Here is a 25,015-nt window from a genome sequence, read left to right as displayed (position 1 = left end):
ACACACATTTCTCTCACATTTTACTAATTTTCACTAAATCCACACACATTTCTCTCACATTTTACTAATTTTCACTAAATCCACACACATTTCTCACACATTTTACTAATTTTCACTAAATCCACACACCTTTCTCACATTTTACTAATTTTCACTAAATCCACACACCTTTCTCACATTTTACTAATTTTCACTAAATCCACACACATTTTACTAATTTTCACTAAATCCACACACATTTCTCACACATTTCACTCATTTTCACTAAATCCACACACATTTCTCACACATTTCACTCATTTTCAATAAATCCACACATTTCTATCAGTTCTTTTTTCAGCATGTCTCTTCCAGGTTATTTTTCAGGGCCGGAGCTGCTGGACTGGCTGGAGGAGCATCACCCCGGTTTCCCCAGACCAGTTTATGCCCGCCTGCACGGTAAGAAACATGAATAATCTTCTTGTATTTTAACACAGAAATGAACTAGAATCAGCCCCGTTCACACAGCACTGCACTCCTGATAGAGAGTAACCCGAGTAAACTCAGAACAGCTAAAGAAAAGCTTTCTGAAGAAAATCCACATTATTGCTGAAGTAGCGTCGTTCTGAGTAAGTCACGTGACCCCAGTCAATCCCGCTGCAGATCACTTTGATCACTGATTACAGCTGCAGCTCCTGATCCAGAATCTGAATACAGATAAAATTCACTTCCGTTTTTACTTCAAAATGCGACAGAAAGCTGTTTCTCTTACACAGTAATGATCAGAAACTCAGTGATAAAGCAGCAGTTTCAGTACTGGATTACAAATCAGCATTTCTACACAAATCTCTCTCAGATCCCCCTATCTGGATCCATTTATTACATATAGAAATGCTGACATTTAGTATGTGCATTAAATATACTGGAATTATGATATATAAAATATCTGATGTTATTGATTACAGGTGAGGGACGTCCTTCATCCGAGGCTTACGTGTTCCTCAGTCCGGATTTTCCTCTGCATGGAGAAGATGGATTTGCTCAGTTCATCTCCCTTCCAGAAGTCGGTAAGTTCCTTATTATCAGTTCCTTATTTATCAGTTCTCTCTCTCACATACATAATCATGGATGAATCAGATCTATATACACATAAAATCTGCACATATGTTACAGCTGTTTGAATAGTGAATGAGTGTAGATGGTTTTGAGCAGCACTAATGAGTTTTTTTTCTCTATTTTTCTATCTATTTACTACCCCTTTTACTTCCCCACCCAGTGTTACAGCTGAGCCGAGTACTGGAAGTGGTTCCTGTACAGCCTGGTTGCTCACCTGATCTGCATGGATCTACAGTGGAACGAGAGGACCAGCTTCACCACATCCACCTGCAGACGCCTGGAGCCTCAACCACCCAGGAACAACAAGCGCAAGGGGCCCTGCGTTGTGCTCACCGAGGACGACTGGACACCACCCTGCAAGAAACATCGCCTGATTCTCTAATATCCTTTTTGCCAGTATCCTTTATTTAATTATCTATATATGTATATGTATATTTACATTTCTGATGTTTATTTTATAATTAATCTTTGATCTTTATAGAGTCGATAAGCTTTATGATAGAGTTGAAATGTTTTCTTTATATTTTTAAAGTTGATGAGTTTTTCAATGATTTCTAGAGTTGATAGTTTATTTTATATTACTTTTTAACTTTCACTATTTACTTGTTGAATCAACTACTTATTTGTTTAATTAATTTGATTAAGTTTAGTTATGTAGAAGTACACATTATATATTTACCAGCGTTTATAGCCGTTTTTTTAACTTCCTGTTGTAATCTAAACATACTCTTTTACATTTGAAACATTAAAGAAACAATAAAATATGACAAAAACATTTAGCTTTTAAAATAAAAAAAAAAATGAAAAAAAAAAACATTACGAAAAATAATTAGCTTTTAAAATAATAAAACATTACAAAAAATAATTAGTTTTTAAAACAATAAAATAATAAAACATTACAAAAAAATCGCTTTTGAAACATTAAAAATAATAAATCATTACAAAAAACTATTAGCTTTTAAAACAATAAAACATTACAAAAACAGTTAGCTTTTTAAATATTAAAATAATAACATTACAAAAACAATAAGCTTTCCAAACATTAAAAATATTTCTTATCTTTATATTTTATGTTTGTTTTGAATTTTCATAAGTTTAAATTGTAATATAAACAATTTTTGTTTAAAATGTTTTTATGAATTTTTGTTATTGTATTTGATTTATATTTGTTGAGAAAAATTAATAAACTCTTTTTAAACCTACATTTTGTCTCATGTCTTTTATTTCTTATACTTGTTTGTAAACATTAGCTACTCAGATGTGTGGCATGTTATTTCAGCACTGATAGCAGATATAGAGTTTCAGGGCTCTACTGTATAGATGCACTAAACATTCATGACTAATTTATTTATGATTTTTAACCTCTCATAAGAAATGTAAGCTAGTAATGCAACCCTTAACATCTATTTACTTTCTAGCAAAATACATCATTCTATTTTCAAAAATTCAATGAATATTATGGCCATGTGGTGGAGACCTGTTAGCTGTGAGTTGTTAAATGGTGAGCATGCAAAAGGTGTAGTTTACTTGGTGACATCAACACAGTATTCAGCACAGGAATAATTAAGGACTTTATTCAGCCTACAGTGTTCACAAATAACATGTAGCAAATATATAAGAAAAAAGGAAAAAATATTTGCATCCATTTACTAAGAAAAGACTGGAAAATAATAATAAAATATGAATCAACTCAAAATATTTAGAACAAAAGAAAGCATTCCTTCAGAACATAAGAATTAGTTTATGAACCTTAGAAAACAGTATACACAGCTGAAGCAATAGTGCTAGGACAGATACACAGTCACAAGAAATAAATAGCACCATTCAGTCCTACATTGTCCTGGAACAATTACACCTTGAACTAAACTCACACTCAGCATTTGTCTTGTAAAAAAATATAAATAGCTATCAAGTACAAAAATATGAATGTATTTCCTTAAAAAACCTTCTTAGCAGTAATAGTGTTTACAGAATGTTTCTAAAATACTCCTCTACATGGTCAAATATAAAATTCAGAAATTAATTGATGGAGTGGAGGGGGAAGTCATAAGTAAACCGATATGCTTCATTGCATTGTGAGGCAGAATTATTTAAATCAGTAATAAGTGTACTGTAATTGTTTTTTTCTATTGAGGGATGCATGGTCAGATTGCCTGTCCTCACTAATTTTAGTGATATTTTTAGAAATGTTTTTTTTTTTTTTTTTTGTCTGTATTTTGGTGTAACGTCCACACAAAAATGCTGGTTTTGGTCACTAAAAAATCGAGCTTTTTGAGAACACTTTCCAAGGTGAAGAGTAAGAGTCGTTTTCAGTGTTCTTCATACAGGCAATGAAAATGGAGCTTTATGAAACACAGATAGCACTAGAGTTCATATCTCAATATATGAATAAAATGTAACTACTGTTTTATTACAAAATGTGACTACCATGCTAATGCCAGCATTTATGTCTCTATGTGGACAGAAATATTTTCAAAAACAAAAGCCTTTTTTTTTTAACTTCAGTATCAGTAGAACACAATTAAATTAGCACTCTGCAGTGGACATATAGTTGGCATATGTTTTCAATTTGTGGATGAATTAATTTTGCATCACAACCTGATGTTGGGTTACTTTGTTAAACAATCAGAACTCTGTTTTCTACATTTGCAACACTCAAACACTTTACATTTCTCTGCAATGCCAATTCATGCAAATTTACCCCTCATTTTTAAATGTATCGGCACTGGCCAATTCAGTGCCTTGTTTTGTTCAGTTACTTACTATTTTGACTGTACTTGTATTACAAGGATTTCAAAAAAATATTACAATCCTAGAAGAATCTTTGGGTTGCTAAATTCACTTGCTTTGGAACATTAATTACATCAGTACAGCCACTGTGAGCTTAGATTATTTTTTAACTGAATATCTAAAAGTTATCCAAATCTGAACTTTGTTTTGCTGCTGGAGTTAAACTGTCTCCATCCTGCTGCCTGAGACAGCTGCTGCCATGATGAATTCCACCTCAGTCTTCGGCCTCTTCAGGGGGCTCTCTGAGCCCTCCTCCTCCTCCCTCTGTCTAACCAGACACCTGACAGCTTCTCTGCTTGGGCTGCTGGTGTCAGGCTTGGAGCTTGAATGGAACTGTTGGTCTGTTGTGTTGAGGTGTGAACTGTGCGAGGATCCATTTGTGTGGTCAGTAACACAGGCACGGGGCTGCTCTGTAGAGTGGGAGTCTGCGTGTATGAAACAGACAGAAATAGAGAAGAAGTAAAACAATTACCATTCCTGTAGATGCAATACAAATGTACAGTCAGTCTAACCATTGTGTGTTAACTGGTTACCACTGCAGCTGGAAGAAGCTGGACGAGTGACTGCTTGGCTGACCTCACTGCTCGCTGTTTCACTCAACAGCCGGTCTGTGGAGTCCCTAAACACAAACACACACCACCAAATATGTTCAACAGACAATATTAAATAATTTATAAACTCAGAAATAAAAAGGAAATTAGATGGGCAATCTGATCTAAAAAAATCTTTTAAATTAACATTTAATAAAAAAATATATATAAAACAGAAAATTCTAAAATATCATAAAAAAAACAAAAAAAACATTTGACATAAAATTTTTTTACAAAATATAAAATAAGTAAATAGATAATAGTAAAAGTAAAGTAAAATATTGAAAATGATAAATGATTAAATAAGTAATAGAACTAAGAACAAGAATGAAAATACAAAACGTTCAAATGAAATAAAAAATAAAAGTAATAATAAATAAACAAAACAAAAAAGATAAATAATATAAGAAAAAAAGATAAACTAATAAAAAAAATAATAAAAATAACATGTAGTAAGTAATTTATCATGCTATAAAATACTGTCCATAAACTTCATCAGCTTAAAAGAATTAGCTTTTTTTTGACAACTTTTCTAGTTTTTAAATCCAAAAATCTATGAACTCCAAGGTAGGGTTGGAAAATGATTTGAAAATTAAGAATTAAGACTTGAAAAATACACTGGCAAAAACTAGACAAAATAAATGCAAATTGAGATGTGTATGCTTACATATTATATCAAACAAAAAAACTGCCAATGTGTAAGCACATTTTCTCTTAAGATTTCTTAAAATGAGTAAAAAAAAACTCACATATTTTTGATATTTAATAGGTACTTGAATTTTTTTAATGCAAAACAGATCAAATATTTAAAGATATGAGCGTCCAAATGAGTCTGTAAACTGTGATGCCTTGAAGGCAAAATGTAAAATACACACATCATTTATGAGAAAGGCTCACTGGAATATGCAAGACTGAACTGTTATAAAACCCGGCACATCTAAGGAATTATGCACAGTTTGATGAATTTTAAACAATGCATTGTGCTGCAGCAAGGATTTTAATATAAAATGATATAAAAAGATACATCATTTTCGTGAATCAGTGTGCATTTTCCACACTGTGCTATGAATATCTCAGAAGGAGATCAGAGATCTGGCTAAAAGAGATGCTGTATTAACTGTACATTACTTAAAATTGACTTACGGGACATCAGGATGAAGGCTGGGTTTTCTTATCCAGAGTTTGATTTGCTGTTAAAAAAAGGTACCTATTAAATATTGGTATACAACATTTTTCTAAAAAGTTAGTTTGCCATGTTAATACTTTAAACAAGTGTTGTTTTTGTTTTACTTTATTATCTTCCGCTAAATTATCATTTCCACAGGCTTCAGCTCCTTGCTTAAAATCTTCGTGTTCCTCCTCAGTCCAAAAGGACAGTTCCTCTATAAAAAAAAAAAAGTCAATTAGGACAAAAAAATTTTTTGTACTGATTTTGTAAAATGAAAGGACTTTAAATACTTTTTGTTTTATGTAAGTTCTTACATATTCTGTATTAAAAAGGTCTTTTAGCATCAGACCTTAATACACATGCGAAAATGCATCTGTCTTTGTATATATACATTATGGTGTTTTACATAAGAACAATGTTGCAGAGAACTACGCATGCCCTCTTGTGGAGAAACTGTTATTAAACCATAGATGTACGCTTTATTAGCAAAGATAATCAATACAAATAATTTCAACAAATACAGTGTCATTTTGGCATTGTTTGTATAATCAGATGCTGTACATTTCTGTAAAAGATATTTTTTTGGAAAATATGAAAAAAATAAGTAAAATAAAACTTTTTGGGCCCTCGACAATATATATTGTCTCTAAAATAGCGTTTAAAGAATGGCACACACTTACGTTTATCAGGCTTTATGTCAAACTTTAGTTTACTTAAAGCTTCTTCCTTGTTAAAATTGGACTTGACCAACTCAAAGAGAGCCTGTAATAGAGACAATAAAAAAAAAAAAACAATTAGGAATTCAGCAACATAAGGAAAGCACGGTCTATTGTCTCACATAGCTTTTTTTTACTTACTATACAAAGTGGTAAAAAACTTTGCTTGGCAACACTAAAAACATTTGGTTCCTATAATAGATGATGCAAACAATTCACACTGTAAAACTGCATATATCAAACATTACTACTCTAAACTATTATTTAATTATTCAAATTCTACAGAGAATGTTTGGTTTTATTATTTAGTTTGAATCATTTTAAATTTGTTAGAATTTCTAGATTTTACTTTAGTTACCTGCTCGTTGTCTTTAATAAGTGGTCTCTCTGAGATGACTTCCACGCCAGGCTCCTCTCCAGTGCGTTTAGAAGCTTCTGATAAATATTCCACCACCTCGTTCTCCGGGAGATATTCCGGTTTCCACAGAAGCTGATCATCATTCTCATAAACTATAATTGCATAAAACAGATAAAAACAGGTAACTCAGATGTTTATTGTTAGCCAAATCATGTGAGCAAATCTGGGTACAAAAAGGGATACCTAAGCGACTGCTTAAACTGCTTTTGACAGATCATACCTTTTTCATTGTCTTCGTATTTGCACAGACCAGCAGGTGTTTCAGCCTGGAACATTGGCCCAACTTTAACTTCCTGGATGTTCAGAAGCACATACAACGTTAATAAAATCTGCATGTACCTGATATCTTATGCAAATGTGACACTGTATTTTTGAGATGCCTAGTCTTTAAATTGTACCTTCTTCCATTCCTCAGAGGGAATATAATCCTCATCTTCTGATTCATCACCATCATTACCTATTAACAATGTTCATTCAATCGTTGATTTCATCATTGTAGATTTTTTCATTTTAGAGACATTACAAAAAGCATTAAAATAGAGACAGTAGAGGCAGTACATCTCTACTATCAATATAGAAGAGATAGTATATGTCCCTGTACAATACTCAGTGATTATTGAAACAGCAGTATAATAAAAGTAGCAATAGGTCAGTATAAACTTGTTGTTGATCATCAACAAGAGTGTAGCACATACCATCAAAATAGCTGCATGGCTCTGAGCAGATCAATTGAGCTGTACTAAGTGCCCGTCTGCAGTGTGCAGACTCATCACTGGACGAATGGATGTCCTCCTCCTGATCACACGATTCCTTGTCCCCCTGAATAACCAAACACACACACAGAGAGGAAAACTAGTGAGAAACTTTACACCAAAAAAAATATAGATGACATTTTACTTTGGGATTTAAATGATTCTTCCTTGCCTTGACTTTTCCTTGAGCTTTGCTCTTCTGGTCACTTTCAGGAACATCCTGCTCTTCTGTGCCTTCATCCTCTTCTTCTGCAGAATCTTCCCCACCATAGCCGTACATCTTGAGCAGCTCATGGATGGGTATCTCCCCTTCCTGTACAACACACAAAGGGTAGATAAAATCCATTAAAAAATGACTAAATCTATTAAAATCTATTCTAATGGTATACCTATTAAATAGTATAACTATCTGGGTTTCCATTCACTTCTTTTTTTTTTTATTTGAGTTTTAGTGCTAATCTTTGTGCTAACTTTTTCACCTTGTCTTATAGTACAAATCTTTCTCTATACTTGTGTGTATTGTATTGTATTATTATTATTATTATTATTATTATTATTATTATTATTATTATATTGTTCTTGATACAGATTTCTGCACATGCTAAAAAAAAAGAAAGAAAAATAACAAGTCATGTAATGCAGGATGTGAATAATCATTAAGGTGATATACAGTACCAGTCAAATATATGGACATTGTATTTAATTTATTTTCCATGTTGTACATTCATATTAAACACAAGAATACAATTAAGGGACAGGTGGAATTACATAGTAAACAAAAAAGTGTTTGTCCTCCACAATCCCCTGACCTAAACCCAACTGAGATGGGTGATTTGCTGATTTTGGATGAGCTTGATCACAGCTTGAAAAGGCTACAACTATTGTCCACCACTCCCAGGAATTCTTTCAAGATGCTGAAAAAACTATTCCAGGTGACTGCCTCATGAAGACACTGAGATTAAAATACAGAGATTGTGCAGATGTGTCCTCAAAACTTAATGTGGATACTTAGAATAATCTAAAGTATAAAACATATTCTGGTTTAACACTTTTTGTTTACAAAATAATTCCACATGTTCCTGTATAGTTGTAATGTTACATTTTAAATGGAAAAATCATAAAAGGAAAAAAAAACAAATTGAATGAATACCAGTCAAAAATTGTGTCCATATTTCCATATTTCTGTAGCTACTGAACAACTGCCAACACATAACCTGCTTTATTAAACATAAGACCTATGGGAAAAGAAGAGGGATTTGTAGGATTTGGAAGATTTGAAGTGGCATGGGAGCTGAAACTCACTCGAGTGAGGTCGTCTATCTCAGAACTGAAGTTGGTCTCTCCTTGCAGCATCTCCTCCTCCTCAAGCGTCTGCTCATCGTCAAAGTCATGAACAAGCATGTCTGCAGACGGCTCAAAGTCAGCATCCTCATCCCGAATGGCTGAGGACCCTTCAATTAAAAACAGGTACATTGTTTTTGGATAAACAGACAAGTGCAGAGTTAATAAATCATCAACAGAATAAGTGACACTAACATGCAAGTTATTAGTAATCAGGAAAGCAAATGAATCTATGACTCTAATCCTGTAGTTATTTAGAAGTTATCCAGTGTAAAAGTAATAAACAGGGAAAATATACAATAATGAAACATACCTTGTGTAGGTGCACCACTTAAGGAAAGCTGCAAAGAGTAAACCAAAAATCACTATGAACAAATTCCTACTTATCAATGCTCTTTAATGCTACCTTAATTTTGGCAAAACACTATATGAATTAAACGTTAGACTAGGTGTAAATACGTTTATTTCTGTCCAAAGTGAACTCATAAAATCATACAAACTGAAAAGTGCAATAAAAAAGTGCAACATATATTTTAAAGCAAAGTAATGCAATATATAGCCTGCCAGCAGCTCACAAAATCCCAAACCAATTGCTGAAATTGACTTAAAAATATTCAGTTAGGTGGTAAACAAGAGAAACCCATTAGCTCTGCATAAAATGTGAGAGGTCATGCTCAACACTGAATATCACTCCTGAGAATTATGTTTCAAGACCTTTTTACGAAAGATGAAAATCTAATGATGATTTAAGACCAATTTCTGCAGAAATATAGAAAAATCTGAAGCTTTGCACCGCTTCAGCTAGCTAGCTAGCTAACTAGCTAACATAGCATTACCTCACAGCCTTCAGATACACAGGTTAACTAGTATATAAGTGTTTAAAGGAACAAAAACAAGTGTTGCCTATTGTGTTTCCATGTGAAATAAAGTTAGTAAAACAACATTTAATATTAAATGTTTGTGCAAACGCTAACATTTTTATGTTGAATCAACATTAAACTTAACCTTCTGCCTTTCATATTAGCATTTTGCATTTCATCACCAGACAATTTCAAAAAATGGTAGGATGAAGAGATGAAAAAGTGTCTTTTTTTCCATTTTATTGCTTTTTAATTTGGCACCAAATCTTCATCTTACCTGGGGGTATGTTTATGTTCTATTTGTTTTACAGTTAAGTAAGTTTATTGTTAACACTCTTTAACCATAGGATTTTCTAGTTTAAACTACTTGTAGTAATTAAGGCTTTTTGTTTGTAGTTGTACAGTTCCTACTTCTCAGAAATGTATATTCGGAGAGAGAAACACAATAAAAACAAAATTAACATTTTCATGGTAGCATACAATTTTGAGCATCCCGAATGTCAGCTATGGTTTATTAAAGGTTGAAGATACCAGGTTAAAACAACATTGCCATATATCAACGTTGACTCACTTTTCAAAATCAACACCATATCCAACGTTAATTTAACCATAACATCAACGTTGATTCAATTTAATGATTTTATATGTATGGTTCGTATTAAACTTTACTTACATTAAATATGAATATACTTTGTATATTTCATTTTTATAGGATGTACTGTGATTGTGTTTTACAGTGTAGAAAGGGACATTTAAATGATTAAATCGAGCATAGATTTAGAGCCCCAACCATTTAAAGCTTTTAAATGAACGTCATAATTTCATCCTTATCGCATACATATTAGGCAATAAGTTAAATAAAGGTTGTTTTTTTCCATTGCCAATATGAAAACATGTTATTTAACCAAACAATAACGTTTATTTAATGTTCTACGCTATCAGGAAATCTTTAAAAATAAAAACAGTTGAATAATTATTGATAAAACATGATAAATTAAACGTTAAACTCAAAAATCATTTCAGCTGGTATGTGGCGCGTATATACATAATTATACAAATGGCATTAATAATATTTCTACAGTTTCACAAACCAAAAATCTTTTTAAAACAAAGCAGATGTGGATAGTTTTTCGTACTCATTTAACGTTACCTCACGAACTATAATACAATCCGAAAAAATCTTTGGTGTGAAAATGTCCTTTACCTTTTTGGAGGGAAAATATTAAAAACAAAAACAATGAGGTGTAGCTTTATTTAACAGAAACGGTGAGTCACCAACTCACCAATACTTAATATTTATAGATGTTTATCTGTGTCAATATCCCAAACCCTGATAGCAAGGAACACTGGGTAAACGTTTTTTTTACTTTTTGCTAATTGCGACAGGCATCGATTAATGTAAACATTCATTGAATCAGCATTCATTCAAAGGTTTTGAATGGTTGGGGCTCTGAATCTACACTCACAATGCTCTTCCCAATAATAATAATAACGCTACATTAAGTAAAGTTTAATACTTAGCTACACTAGCTAGTTAGCTTCGCCAGATTACATAATTATATATATAACTGTTAGCTAGCTAATCACAACGTTAAATCAACGTTAAATCAATCTGACGTGTATTTGCCATCCGTGAAGTTTTTTAAAAGTTCAACAAACAAAGCTACAAGTTCAGCTAAGCGCCAGTTAGCTTAGCTTAGCAAACTTAGCTTGTGCTAGCGTGTTGTGTGAACTTACGGCAGCGTTATCACAGAGCGCGCAAACAGCGTCTATTAGATTTGGAATAAACCTGACTTTAATAAGATTACGGAAAAATAAACCCCTGAGCTGTGAAGAGCAGAAATCAGAGAGCTGTGAATTTTACAGTGTTTACTGTAACAGAAACTGCGCTTTGTTTCTTACCTCCGCCATTATTGATTATTACTAAGAGACAGGGTTGCCAGGTCCAACAGAAATATCCAGCTGAAAGTTAGCATAAAACCCGCCCTTCAGAAACTTAAAACTAGCTCAAAATATGTCTGTCACACGTTTGAAGCTTAGTATTTTGTTTATGAAGGATATATTACCCGTATTGCTATTCATCTTAAAGCCATTAATAATATTGAAACATTAGTGTTTTCTATAAATATAATATATATTTTTTTATCCGCGACTGGATTTTCAAACAAGCCCAATTTGGCGAGAAAAACGCGAACCTGGCAACTCTGCTGAGAGCGCGGTGAAGCGGGAGCCTGGACTATTCAACATAAAAGTCTTACCGCGATAAATTATTAATCACTTACGGTGGTAATAAAAACCCTCACAGGCTACAAAAAGAGCGGAGTAATACAAAGGACATTATTTCGGTGTAATAGAACCAAACGTAGTGGTATATTACAGTTTAATATTAGATAATAAACTGTAAATCCACGCACGACAGAACTGTCAGTCTCAGTAAGACAACCCCGCTCCAGAAAATAAAAATCCATCCCACGTTTTTTTTTTTTACAAACTGCCTGGGCGGCTCTACTGCAGCTGAGCTAAACACACAGAGCCGCCAAGGCAATTGGTAAAAAACTCTGGGATGGATTTTTACGTTCTGGATCTGGGTTGTTCACCTCTAGACACTTTTAGTTCTATAATGCGGAGAACAGCTTAGAGCTCCATCTTTACAGCAAACCCAATTAAAGACAGCCTCGCCGTCATCTGTTCTGTTAGTAAAATGTAGCTTTTAGGTTTTTAAAATGTATATATTGTTCAGTTTTAACTCTGCACAGAAATATCCAACACATTAATTCCCCCCTTGAATATGGAAGAAACGGCCTGCAGGTGGCACTGTTCTCAATGTTTGGAGAGAACGGAAGGTTTAGATAATAAACAGCCTTTAACCCATATTAAACTTAAAATAAAAAACATAGTGATCTATTTTAAGCATTTGTTTCTTTTATTGTTAATAATTATGGCTTACAGCCAATGAAAACCCAAAAAGTTGTCTGTCTCAGAAAATTATATAAAGACCAATTGGTACTATTGGCAGTGTGCTAGATCCTGCTCGAAAATGAAATCTGCATCTCTATAAGAGTTGTCAGCATGAGGGAAGCATGAAAAGCTGTAAGATCTTCCTGGAAAACACAGCACGGACTTTGGACTTGATAAAACAAGTGAAAGACAAAAGTAATACGATCAGATGAACAAACACAGATTCACACACTGTCCTGTAATGTTCTCAGGATGTTCAGTAAGGGAGTGCACTGAGTGACTTTACACAGCTTTTAAAGGGTCTGTCACACATAGGCCACCATGGGTTCTATTGGGTTAATAGAGGCTTAAGTTTTGGATCCTTTGAGTCAGTGTCTCATGATGTGAATTAAATCTTAAGTCTTGGACTACACAGCATTTTAAAGAGGTATACCATTAAAAGGAAAATATAGCCTATGACTAGGCTTAATCTCTGTCTGGGAAATAGACTTTTTGTGTCTTACTAAAACAGACCACAGACCTCATTTTAGACTAGTGTTAAACAGTAATTATTGAATGTTTATCTCACTGGAAGTTACTAAACGCATGACATCTGTAGGTAAAAAACAAGAAACAAACAAAAAAGACAAAACAGCCTAAACACAACAATGAGGTATTTTAATTTCTAAATGCATACAAGCTCAGATTCTCACTGATACAATCACTGAGCCTCTGCAGACATGAACTGAACAGAAAAATAATAAAAAAGTGATTACCGTAAATAGAAATGCTGACTGTCACAATACGTTGTGATCTTGAACTTTACAACTCTGACCAAACAAGAACAAAATGCACAGGTTTGTCTAAACCCACACATCTTTAAAACATTGAAAGTGTTTACACATCCATGTCAAGTTTAACAGCCCTTCAGCAGAAGTAAGCCTGTGTTTCACCAATGTTGCTATGCATTAATCAATAGTCTATGTGAAAATTACATGTTGGTGAAAATACATGCACTGCATACATTCAAAGTTACAAAGGATATTCCAGATGTATAACATCTAGATTCATTTGACAAAACCCCTGAACACATCTTTACATTTTGAACTGGTTCAAAAAAGTACCATTAATATAAATATCTCTCTGCATTTCTTACTTATTACTCAGTTATAGTTCTAAAACTAAGGCAGTTGAGTTAGTCAACAATTTAACAAGTAACAACTTCTTTAATTTACACTGTGAAATACCAGTAAACTGTTAAAGTGCAATAACTACACTGTTCACTTTGAAATGTAAAAAAGAGAATACCATAACAGGGCATCAGTACAAAAACATGTTACTGCATGTCAGCCCCTGCAGCAAATATAAAAAACAGAAAAATGAAACAAAAACAGAGTTGAAATATTTTGTGAAATGTCAGAAGAAACCTTCATAATACTGAGAGTAGGTATGTGGCACCTTCACATACACATTATTCAATGGTTTAGAATATTATGATCATCTCTTAGTATCATGATATTCATAATGTGTCTGTGTATATAGATGGCATAATATATTCTAAGAACTTGGGGAATATTTCTGTAGTTTTACAATAAAATAAAAAATATATGTTTTGAGCATACCCAAAAATGTTTCAAAATACAGTACACATCTCCCTTTGCAGAATCAAAAAAGAAGTACAAAAACTATTTCAAAAAGATTTGACAATAAATAATGACCTTTCAAACTAGTTCAACACCTTTTACGGGGACAAAAATATATGTGTAAAAAAAGGCAAAAAAAAAAAAAAAGAGAGGCAGTGCATCAGAACACTGTACATAAAGGCAAGGGGCTGGAGGTCATCAGGACTGATCACTTCTCCACTTAACGGAACAGCAGTCCTTGCTCAGTTTGTACCAAAAACTTTCAGATTCTTCTATTGATCACCTTGATTTCAAACACCAAAAGAGATCCCAAAACAGCATGACTAAAAAAATATACAGCTTTAACATTCATGCTCGCTGCAGCACAATCCTGCAACCACCCTGTATTTGAGATTATTTGAGCTTGAGATTGTTTTGAGCCGTCCACCACATATGTTCCGTCTTCTTCCCTACCATTAGTCAGGAGGGTAGCATCCTTCCCTGCTGACATTTCTTTCTGAATAGGCTGGTTTTCACATATTACACATTACTAAACCTTGCATTGAATTTTAACAGGTACAGTTCCCTTGTACCTGTGGAGTGTTGAATCGCTGGTCATACAGCCACTTTCCCCTTCACCTCCAGTTTGTTGATGCTCTCTCCCTGTTTGGCGGTCTGTTCCTCTGTGAACGTTATGTAGGAGTACACCAGACTTCCAGCAATACTGAGACAACAAAGACAAACATTTTTAGCAGAGAATAAACTAAGTGTGAGCTGAAATTCCTTAATAACTAATTCCTGTGATTGTTAGAGTAAGTAAAATTTAATTTTATACCTGATGTTCAGCCCAATGAAGTTAGTCCATGAGAAAATATAATCCCCTCCAAACACCATCCCAATGTAAGTCACTAATATGTTCTGTACAGACAGGAGGACAGATGAGTAAATTAATGAATGGCAGATTTAGAAGATCCAAATGATCAAACTAAAGAATATAATTATTACAACGAATCTTACTTTCAGGCACCCAACAATAGTAGTTGTTAATGCAGAGTTGTACTGAGTGCACAGCACAGTGGAGTACATTAAAATAAACCTAAAAGAAAAAGAAAATGAAAAAGATAAAAACACACTGCATTTCTACAGGTCCATTTAGGCAATTTTATGCATGTTAACTGAATTTACCCCATTATGCAAGACATGGTGAACTGTGCAACAAAGAGCATGTCTGACCAGCCATCATAATCCAGAGCCTAGAGAGAACATAGGGGGAAAAGAGAAAATTACAGAAATGTTGTAGTTTTACTAACAGGACAGAATCATCTTATTATTATCAATTATTATTTATTTTGTGCCTGCCAACCCCTTCATACCTCCTTGGAGGACTATTAATACTTTATTATTTCTTTTTACTCTCTATTTTATTATATTTCATTACAACAATCATTGTAGTTTGGCATTTAATGTTTTCCCCCATGCAGACACAGATGGGGGGGGGTTCAGAGTTGGGGGGACCAGGGAGTGAGATGCAGGAGAAGGTACAAGGGTAAATCAGCTAAAACATTTAAAACAACCAAAAATACTCCATAACAGTAGCCTAAGCTCAATAACAACAGATAATTACTGCTTATTTTGAAAATTTCACATTCACTTACTACACAAAGGCAGATTATTTTTGTTAATATCTGGAGCAGACATCCAACCCTAATATCAGATTAGCGCATCCCTCTTTAAAACCCACTTTTGTTTTTTACAATACAAAGCCAAAAGATACATACAGCTTATTTCCATACAGCTGGACACAGATGGACACTTCTGTTCAGTTAAAAATAAAAAAGAAATCTAACTGAAAATGTTGGTCCCCATTTCTTGTGGAAATATTTCAGTTCTCCTAAATTAGTTAAAGTAATATGGGAATTTATGAGCCATGTAGACCAATCACTGCTTCTGTTACACATGAACATTATTCTGAACTTTGGAAAAAAGTATGATAAAAAATTACCTTTGGATTCTTTAACAATATTCAAGTATTTCCTCTGCCTCACAATTAAGAATAGTCAGCTCACTGCAGTACATTATGACAAGTGATCACTGTTAAATATGAAATAAGGAAATTCTAAGTACTCTAAAACCTGGTGCCAGTTTAGTGTGTGCATGACTACAGACTACACAGACAGTGCTACAACCTTGTCTGGGCAAAAGACCAAACAGGCAAAAGCAGGAATTATTCAACATTAAGTGAGTGTGTATACACACTTTTTTTTTAAATACAAAAAGATAAATGAATACTATTCTAAATTCTGGGTTCACATTGTTGTTTCAAAACTGCAAAATGCATTTAATTCACCAGTCCACGAAGCCATAAAGTCATACTATTTACACTAATGGACATAATGGTGGCTTTGTGTATGAGGCACTGTGACTCCTCTGAGGCACAGCTTGCCAAATAAACTGGGGCCTCCCTGTGAACAGGCACAGCTATATAAATAAGGCCATTCATTGGGCAAGGCCTTGACACTCACAGTTGTGATTTGAAATCTGAGAGGATGTTAAACTTAAGCTAGAAATGTGTCAGTAAAAATACAGATTTACTCAAATCTGCTGGTTACTGACAATGGATTCACTTTTATCACCATAAAATTACTTCATTAACCAAGCTGATATACAAAATCCTTGAGGGAATTCTGCCAACCAGCAAAAGGAATCCTGAAGATACCAGCTCTAAAAAAAAAAATTAACGTCTGTAAAGGTCACCTCTATGCAGTCAACCAGATGCTCTGTCTGAAGCTGCCAGATATCTCTGAGGCGGAGGCCTTGCTGGTAGACAAGCACCACCACCAGGGTCATTTTGGGTCCTTTATATTTTAGTCTTTTTGCAGAAATTCAGCTAATTAATGGTTTTGAATCTGTTGTGCCCAACAACTTAACAGCAAAACCATAGCCCAGCTTTCTTACCTTGTCTATGTCTCCCATGACGTGTGCCAAAAGCAGTGTTGGCAGGATCATAAATAAAGCATTGTAATAGAGTAGACCATATTTTCCCAGCTCCTGGACCAGGGAGAGGGAGAGAAGGGGGATTAGAGGCAGGGAAACAGACTGGGTTATTTATGTCAGTGCACTCCTACATTCCTGCATGCAGATGTCATGAACATCTCCACTTCACTCGTTCTTTTACACACAAAACACACCCACAAGCACCTTTACTTTACTTTACAGACAAACAGCTGACAGACATGTATCTGTAAAGATGTGGTAGATATCAAATATCTCAGACGCGCTGACAGAAATGGAACTAAGAGCTTGCTTATAACTAAAAATACCTAAGCTTTCTATGCACACAAACATATTCCTGTTTGACAATGAATACACTTTGAACAGAACGTTACAGCATGCACAGTTAAATATTAACGTGGGTAGCAATTATTCAGACCAAAATAGAAACAAAACAACAGCAACAAGTTGAACTGCTAGCATTCAATGTTGAACGCTGACATTACCAAGATGTTAAAAAACATGAAACATCTAGATTTTAGCAAATTTCATTTTACTAAATTTGTTTTTTTATGTGAGAGTCATTAAGCCACTCCAACACTGTTATAGAAATATATATAAAATATAGTATGATGAGACTGATAAAATCAATCAAAAACACAAAAACTCATAATAAATGTCATCATAAACTAAACCTCTCTCACTCACAATCTCTCCAATATGAAAATATATACAGAAGACCACAAATGCACAAGTGCAGGTCAAAATTAGGTCCTTCTAACAAACAACCTTATATCAACAATTTCCTAATTTTACAAGGAATCTGTTGTTCCTTCTATTTTATTTCAGTTTTGACAACTTTGTAACATTAGAAAGGCAAAAGTAGGCACTATTTACACTTATGTTTTCATTCATGAAGGCATTTGAAACATAGGGAGTGACTTAATAGTAATCAATAAATTATTAAATAAATATCCAATTTCTTTCAAAGAGAGAAATGGTTGATGTTTGGCTATTCATTGGAAGAGCTCCATCAATCAATTATTAGTACTGCTTTAAATACTCTATTCATAAAGAGTCAAAAGTAAACAAAGGAAACAAAAACACTACGTCTTTAACAGACTGAAATTATCTTACCTTAGAGTCAAGCTTCTGTTTCACAAATGCCCCATTTGCAGCAGTTAAAACATCATTCAGTAAGATGAACACATACCCTTGCATGTCAAATGACAGGTCAGCACTGGACACAAAATGAACATGAGCATTAATTAAACTGAGTCACATTTAATGATTTCATTCATTTCAACTGTATCACTCAGTTACTTTGAAGTAAAACTTTGCAGATCCCAGACTTGATTGTGCAAACTCCAAAATTATTTCATTTACTTTATGGCCAATAAAATACACAAAGGGTTGGTTCCAAAGCCTAGAATTAATTTTAGTTCTGGATTATACATCACTGTAAATGGAGTTTCTCCCAAGAAAGAGATAGTCATATGAAAAAGTTTGGGCACCCCTATTAATCTTAATCATATCTTAATCTTAATAAATATTTGGGTGTTTGCAACAGCCATTTCAGTTTGATATATCTAATAACTGATGGGCACAGTAATATTTCAGGATTGAAATGAGGTTTATTGTACTAACAGAAAATGTGCCATATGCATTAAACCCAAATTTGACCGGTGCAAAAATATGGGCACCCTTATCATTTTATTGATTTGAATACTCCTAACTACTTTTTGCTGACTTACTGAAGCACAAAATTGGTTTGGTAACCTCATTGAGCTTTGAACTTCATAGCCAGGTGTATCCAATCATGAGAAAAGGTATTTAAGGTGGCCAATTGCAAGTTGTTCTCCTATTTGAATCTCCTCTGAAGAGTGGCATCATGGGCTCATCAAAACAACTCTCAAATTATCTAAAAACAAAGATTGTTTAACATAGTTGTTCAGGGGAAGGATACAAAAAGTTGTCTCAGAGATTTAACCTGTCAGTTTCCACTGTGAGGAACATAGTAAGGAAATGGAAGACCACAGGGACAGTTCTTGTTAGTGGCAGGCCAAGAAAAATATCAGAAAGGCAGAGAAGAAGAATGGTGAAAACAGTCAAGGACAATCCACAGACCACCTCCAAAGAGCTGCAGCATCATCTTGCTGCAGATGGTGTCACTGTGCATCGGTCAACAATACAGCGCACTTTGCACAAGGAGAAGCTGTATGGGAGAGTGATGCGAAAGAAGCCATTTCTGCAAACAGAGTCGCCTGAGGTATGCAAAAGCAAAAGCAAACCTCAGGCGACTCTGTTTGTGGCGAAATTATGCTGCAGCTCTTTGGAGGTAGTCTGTGGATTGTCCATCAGTTATTAGATATATCAAACTGAAATGGCTGTTGCAAACACCCAAATATTTAAAACTAAAAATGCTTAAAATTAATAGGGGTGCCCAAACTTTTTCATATGACTGTATGTGGTCCAGGACTAGGCTTACTGCCTGTCAAAGAAAGGAATTCTAAGAGCATGCCTACATCTGGCATTAACAGGTGTTTTGGGTGATGCTCTATGGGACAGTTTCCTCACACAGGAATTAAGCCTAATCATGCACTATATTTTCCTTTAATGTAAACTTAATTCTAAATGGTGTGTAATCCAAGGCTTAGTCTAATTCCTTGCTTGTGAACTGTCCAAATATTTTTTGTTGTTCTGCACTAATGCTAAATACTTGCAAATAAGTAATGGGTTGTGTCAACAGATAAACATCAGCCGAGTAATTTACCTTGCAGCTACAAAAGCCCCAAGAATCATTGTAAAAACAGTGAGCTGGACTGGCTGAGAAAATTTCTTCCTGTTACAAAAAAAAGAAGAGAGATTAAAAAGGAAGCAAAAATGTGAGATTAAAATATTTACTGTGTTGATTACTTTTTTCTTTTTTATTAATCACATACTAACTAAAACAGCACTACTTTGGCCGTTTACTGTTGACTCACTTTAACAAGAGCCCCTCAGCCAGCATTGTGAAAAGAATGGAAAACCTCCTTAAAACTGTAAACATTGGTAAACTGGAGAGGGACAAGAAGGGAATAAATATTTGTTAAATGCACTGTTTAGAAATCTCTTAACATCTGTCAACACAAAATGATATTTAAATACATCTACATCAATAAAGCAAGACAAAATCATCAACTTTAAAGAACAGTGTTTCTGTAGTGTAAGTCCATACTTTAGCCTTTTTGTTCCAAACAGTCCAGTTACTTGATTCCCTACATATAGAAGAGGTAGAGGAAATGTCTGAAATGAAAAGAGAAAATCAGTGAGGCTTATCAGAAACACACAACAGATAAAATTCTACTAAATGTCAAGAGTCAGAGTTATCTTTCAGCATCCTCCTGCAGTGTGGTAAAAGACAATGATGTTTCCTGTGATAGATCATGTGAAGATGTACAGTCTTCTTATTAGAAGATTCTAGAAAAGACAGTCACTCTTTAAAATACATACTGCCATTCTACCAAAAGGTTATCATTGGACATGCACCGAATTTATTTGAATATTAGAAAATAATTGAGTAAACAACATAACAAAATTGTGAATACAGTGGTATAAAAAAAGTTTGTGTACCCCTGATAATTTTCAGGATTTTCCTTTATAAACCATTGATTGTCTGCTATAAGACATATTAAACTGAAATTGCTGATCCGAATAAACACAGTGAAATTTGAGAAGTGAAATGAAGTTTATAGGATTTACAGAAAGTGTGCAATAATTCTTTAAACAAAAGTAGGCAGGTGCATAAATTTGGACATCTTTGTCGTTTTATTGGTTTGAATTCCTTTAGCGCTAATTATTGGAACACAAAATCCGTGTGCTAATTGCCCCTTGACCCACATACATAGGTGAATGCAAATACAAGCAAGGGTTAAGGTGCCAAAAAAAAAAAATAGTTTTTTTTTTTTTTTTTTTTTTGCATCTCTAGTAAAGAGTGGCAACATGGGAGCCTCAAAACAACTCTCACATTACCTGAAAACAAATAGTGTTAGGAGAAGGATACGAAAAGTTATCTCAGATTGCAGCTGTCAGTTTCCACTGTGAGGAATATAGTGAGGAAATGGAAGATCACAGGCACAATTCTAGTTAAGGCCCAAAGTGGCAGGCCAAAAAAAATCTGCATTGTCAACCCACAGACCAGCTCCAAAGACCTACAACATCAGTTTGCTGCAGATTGTGTCACTGTGCATTTTCATCTATTCAGTGCACTTTGCACAAGGAGAGGCTGTATGGGAGAGTAATGCAGAAGAAGCCTTTTGTGAGCACACACCACAAACAGAGTCACTTGAGGTATGCTAAAGCACATTTAGAAAAGCCAGCTTTGTGTTGGAATAAGGTGCTGTGGACTGATGAAACTAAAATTAGTTATTTATTATATCTAGAATGGTGCTAGGCTAACTACTGGTCAATAAATACATTTACATTTCTTAGATTTCTAGTTTCAGATGCAGTAGCAAGACTGAATAAAAAATAAGGATTGGTTCAATCAACTTCAATTCTCTATTTAACTGCCACTAATTGAAATCTGTGGTTCTCAACATGGTTCCATATATTTTATTCTTTATTCCTCCTCCAACACACATGCTTGTGAATTAGCTTGTGTAGTTGAATGTTAAATGTGTTGTAGCTGTGAAAAAACACTAAAGTATGCAGGCCCCAAAGAGAGAGTGAGTCTCCCCCGAACAGGAATGAGAACCAAGCAGAACCAATTAAAAGAGAACACGCTGGCACTCTTTTTAGTTGAGCCTGTTGCACCTGGAAATGATCCCAATGTGATCCCAATTCCTTTTTAAGGGTGGAGGAAATAGCATAACCACTGTCAGACACACTGCAGGTGGGGTATGCCCCTTCTAAAATAGGGGGCTCGGAGGGGCTTGGAAGTGCATGACAACCAAGACTTCTCATGACTCATGACTAGTCCAACCACAGGCTGACATTTTCAGTGCACCACCATTTTCTGAGAGATATCAGTAGTGAAAAACATGTAACAGGTATTTTTCGTGTCTACTACTTCAATGTCATTTCATGAGGGTCGCCACAAAACACAAAATATTCTGACTACCATTGATCTAAGTAGCAAACACTACTTTAACTATTAACGTCTGTTAACATTTTGCAACTTCCTCCTTTTTGCAGTTTGCAAATTACAACATGGCCATTTTTCCTTGTTCAGGATCACCACACTACTCCAGATGTCTCACGCTTGAGCAGTTATAAAACAGTAACAAAGTAGAACTACTTCAGTTCTATACTTAAGTACTGAGATGCTGTATCTGTACCTACTGGAGTACTATTTTTATCTACTATTTCAAGGTTTACTTTATTACATATTTTCAATGAGTTATACTTTTTGTCTAATACGTTGTTTAGGTGCTGCATCGCTATTTGTTATAATAATAAAAAGGTTACAATTCTTTCCAAACCCATATTATCACTAAAGCCAGAGCAGTAGATGTTCTGCATTGTCACCAGGTTTAAGGGAGATGCTTATCTCTGAGCAAATAAATCAATCATCGATAGAACTGCCTTATAAGAAGATTTCTTATTTCTTTCTGCTCTTGTTCTGACATTCACTTTATAAACTTTTGACAGCTTTTTGTATTAAATACATAACACTTCTACTTTCAGTACTTAAGTAGTACATTTTAGAACAAACTACTACCATTACTTAAGTACTTCTACTAAAGTGTGGAGTTGAAATCTGGTCTGCCACCTGTACAGTGGCAAACAGGAACGAGCTTCAGTGGGTCACTAAAATGTATATACACACTGAAAGACCTTCAGGCCTCTTATGTCTTAGAAGACCTTTATCTGTTTGATACGTCAAACGTCAGGCAGACGGTTCAGGGCCACCAAAACAAAGAAAAACAGACTAAAGGACATTTTTACTCAACTGCTGTAGGAGCTGTGCATGTTTTGCCATGAAATAGCCTTGTCTTAAAAAAAAAGTGCAGTATCTACAAACGTCATTTCAATGTCACTGAGCAATATGCACTGAGGCTGTTTATTTATATTTGTATACTTGCACTGAAAAAGGCTTTCAGCTTACATTTCAATGCACTTAATGCTAACTACAATGACAATACAAATGCGGACACTTCAACTTCTAATCAAGTCACTGTTTTTGATAGAGAACTTGTACTTTTACTCTGTAATGCTGGGTCTCTAGTACTTTGATCATCTCTGCTCTTGAGAATGCAAGCAATTACAAGTACGGTAACCTAACTTTCACCAACATCCCTGAAGATGAGGATGTTTCCTCACCTTTCTGGGTATGCTGAGGTCCCACTCTGGAAAGGTGATCACCCTGAGTGCCTTTCCCACCCATAACACCAGCACAGTGGCCAGCATCTGAGGAGAAGGAGAAGGTGAAGGAGGAGACAGACTGTTAAAGACCTCAGAGGGTAATAAGATCGTGCACAGGACTGCAGGAATGTTTAGAATAGACTATGGAGTTTCTCTTACCTGGCCAATACCGAGACATATCGAAGAGGGAAACCTGAAAATGTGGGAAAAAGAAATGTGTTACAATTTAGCATCAGCTGTGCAGCTGCACATATACTGCTTTGGCAAAAAAAAAAGTTAAATAAAAACCTCTGGAATATAATCAAGAGGAAGATGGATGATCACAACCACCAAACCAAGCTGAACTGCTTGAATTTTTGCACAAGGAGTGGCATGAATTTATCCAAAAGCAGTGTGTAAGACTGGTGGAGGAGAATATGCCAAGATGCATGAAAACTGTGATTAAAACCAGGGTTATTTTACAAATATTAATTTCTGAACTCTTAAAACCTTTTGAATATTAACTTTTAACGTTTTCTTTGCCTTATTTGAAGTCTGAAAGCTCTGCATCTTTTTTTTGTTATCAGCCATTTCTCATCTTCTGCAAATAAATTAAATAAATGTTCAAAATGATAATATTTTTATTTGGAATTTGGAGTAATGTTGTCCGTAGTTTATAGAATAAAACTACGATGTTAATTTTACACAAACCTATACCTATAAATAGCAAAATCAGAGAAACTGATTCAGAAACTGAAGTGGTCTCTTAATTTTGTACAGAGCTGTACTATTCTGCTCACAGTAACAGACTAATAGACCTCCTGTAGACCTCCTGTAACTCAGTCTAACTAGTGTGCAAGTCCTAAACAGCAGGGAAATGCAGCTCATTCAGACTTTATTAGCTAACTTAGATATCCTAGTTTCATTAATAGGAAGGGACTCATTGATGTGTCTGAACTTGTTCATTCTATAAACCACAGCCAGGAAAAACATGCTTCCCCCTCATACGTGGCTATACATACAGACATCCCCCATCAGCTGGTTAACTTAGCTAGTAATAGGTTTTTTAGCACTTGGTATCCCTGAGTGCTGAGAGGTGGTCTGAGCTGCATGGAGCTCAGTCTCTGTGTTTAATCCCTGCTCTGCCTGTAATTCAGTCACACATGAGGAAACTCTTCTTCTTACCTGTAGTTTGTCAGGACGCTCTTATTCACAACTACTATCAGGAAAGAGCTAACGCCGTAGAAAGCTGCAGCCAGAAGCTTGATCAGGAGTGTTAGCGTTTCGTCAGCCATACCGGAGCGTCCCTCTCCTCCCCAGCTTCACATTCCTCTACTCAGCCCAGCTCTCTCTCTCTCCTCTAACGCAGCTCTCCCTCTTCCGCCATGTTCAGCCCAGCCGTGTCGTCACC

At 34.8% G+C, this 25,015-nt stretch overlaps 2 protein-coding genes across 3 annotated transcripts; both read right to left on the bottom strand.

The window, feature by feature from the left end:
* Nucleotides 1–2,653: 2,653 nt before the first annotated feature.
* On the bottom strand, nucleotides 2,654–11,742 carry mier1a (mesoderm induction early response 1a, transcriptional regulator). 2 transcript variants are annotated; one of them, XM_022675835.2, is made up of 13 exons: nucleotides 11,633–11,742; nucleotides 9,184–9,211; nucleotides 8,832–8,980; nucleotides 7,702–7,842; nucleotides 7,473–7,596; nucleotides 7,176–7,234; nucleotides 6,998–7,070; nucleotides 6,718–6,869; nucleotides 6,324–6,405; nucleotides 5,766–5,857; nucleotides 5,619–5,665; nucleotides 4,398–4,504; nucleotides 2,654–4,310 (listed from the first exon to the last, which is right to left on the bottom strand). In XM_022675835.2, exons 1-13 carry the CDS (start codon nucleotides 11,639–11,641, stop codon nucleotides 4,045–4,047), a joined length of 1,329 nt encoding a protein of 442 aa, XP_022531556.2. In that variant the 5' UTR covers nucleotides 11,642–11,742; the 3' UTR covers nucleotides 2,654–4,044. The 2 variants fall into 2 exon arrangements, with proteins under 2 accessions (XP_022531556.2, XP_007258413.2); XM_007258351.4 differs by having other exon boundaries at nucleotides 4,419–4,504; nucleotides 11,633–11,737.
* Nucleotides 11,743–13,324: 1,582 nt separating this feature from the next.
* slc35d1a (solute carrier family 35 member D1a) lies at nucleotides 13,325–25,015 on the bottom strand. The gene is made up of 12 exons (XM_007258350.4): nucleotides 24,790–25,015; nucleotides 23,785–23,818; nucleotides 23,584–23,670; nucleotides 20,498–20,565; nucleotides 20,265–20,336; nucleotides 20,054–20,122; nucleotides 18,418–18,520; nucleotides 17,245–17,337; nucleotides 15,475–15,542; nucleotides 15,307–15,385; nucleotides 15,125–15,207; nucleotides 13,325–15,013 (listed from the first exon to the last, which is right to left on the bottom strand). Exons 1-12 carry the CDS (start codon nucleotides 24,897–24,899, stop codon nucleotides 14,905–14,907), a joined length of 975 nt encoding a protein of 324 aa, XP_007258412.1. The 5' UTR covers nucleotides 24,900–25,015; the 3' UTR covers nucleotides 13,325–14,904.

This window comes from Astyanax mexicanus, chromosome 5, assembly GCF_023375975.1.
Source record: "Astyanax mexicanus isolate ESR-SI-001 chromosome 5, AstMex3_surface, whole genome shotgun sequence".
In the NCBI taxonomy this organism is placed as follows: domain Eukaryota; kingdom Metazoa; phylum Chordata; class Actinopteri; order Characiformes; family Acestrorhamphidae; genus Astyanax; species Astyanax mexicanus.
This window is presented reverse-complemented; position numbering and strand designations above follow the sequence as displayed.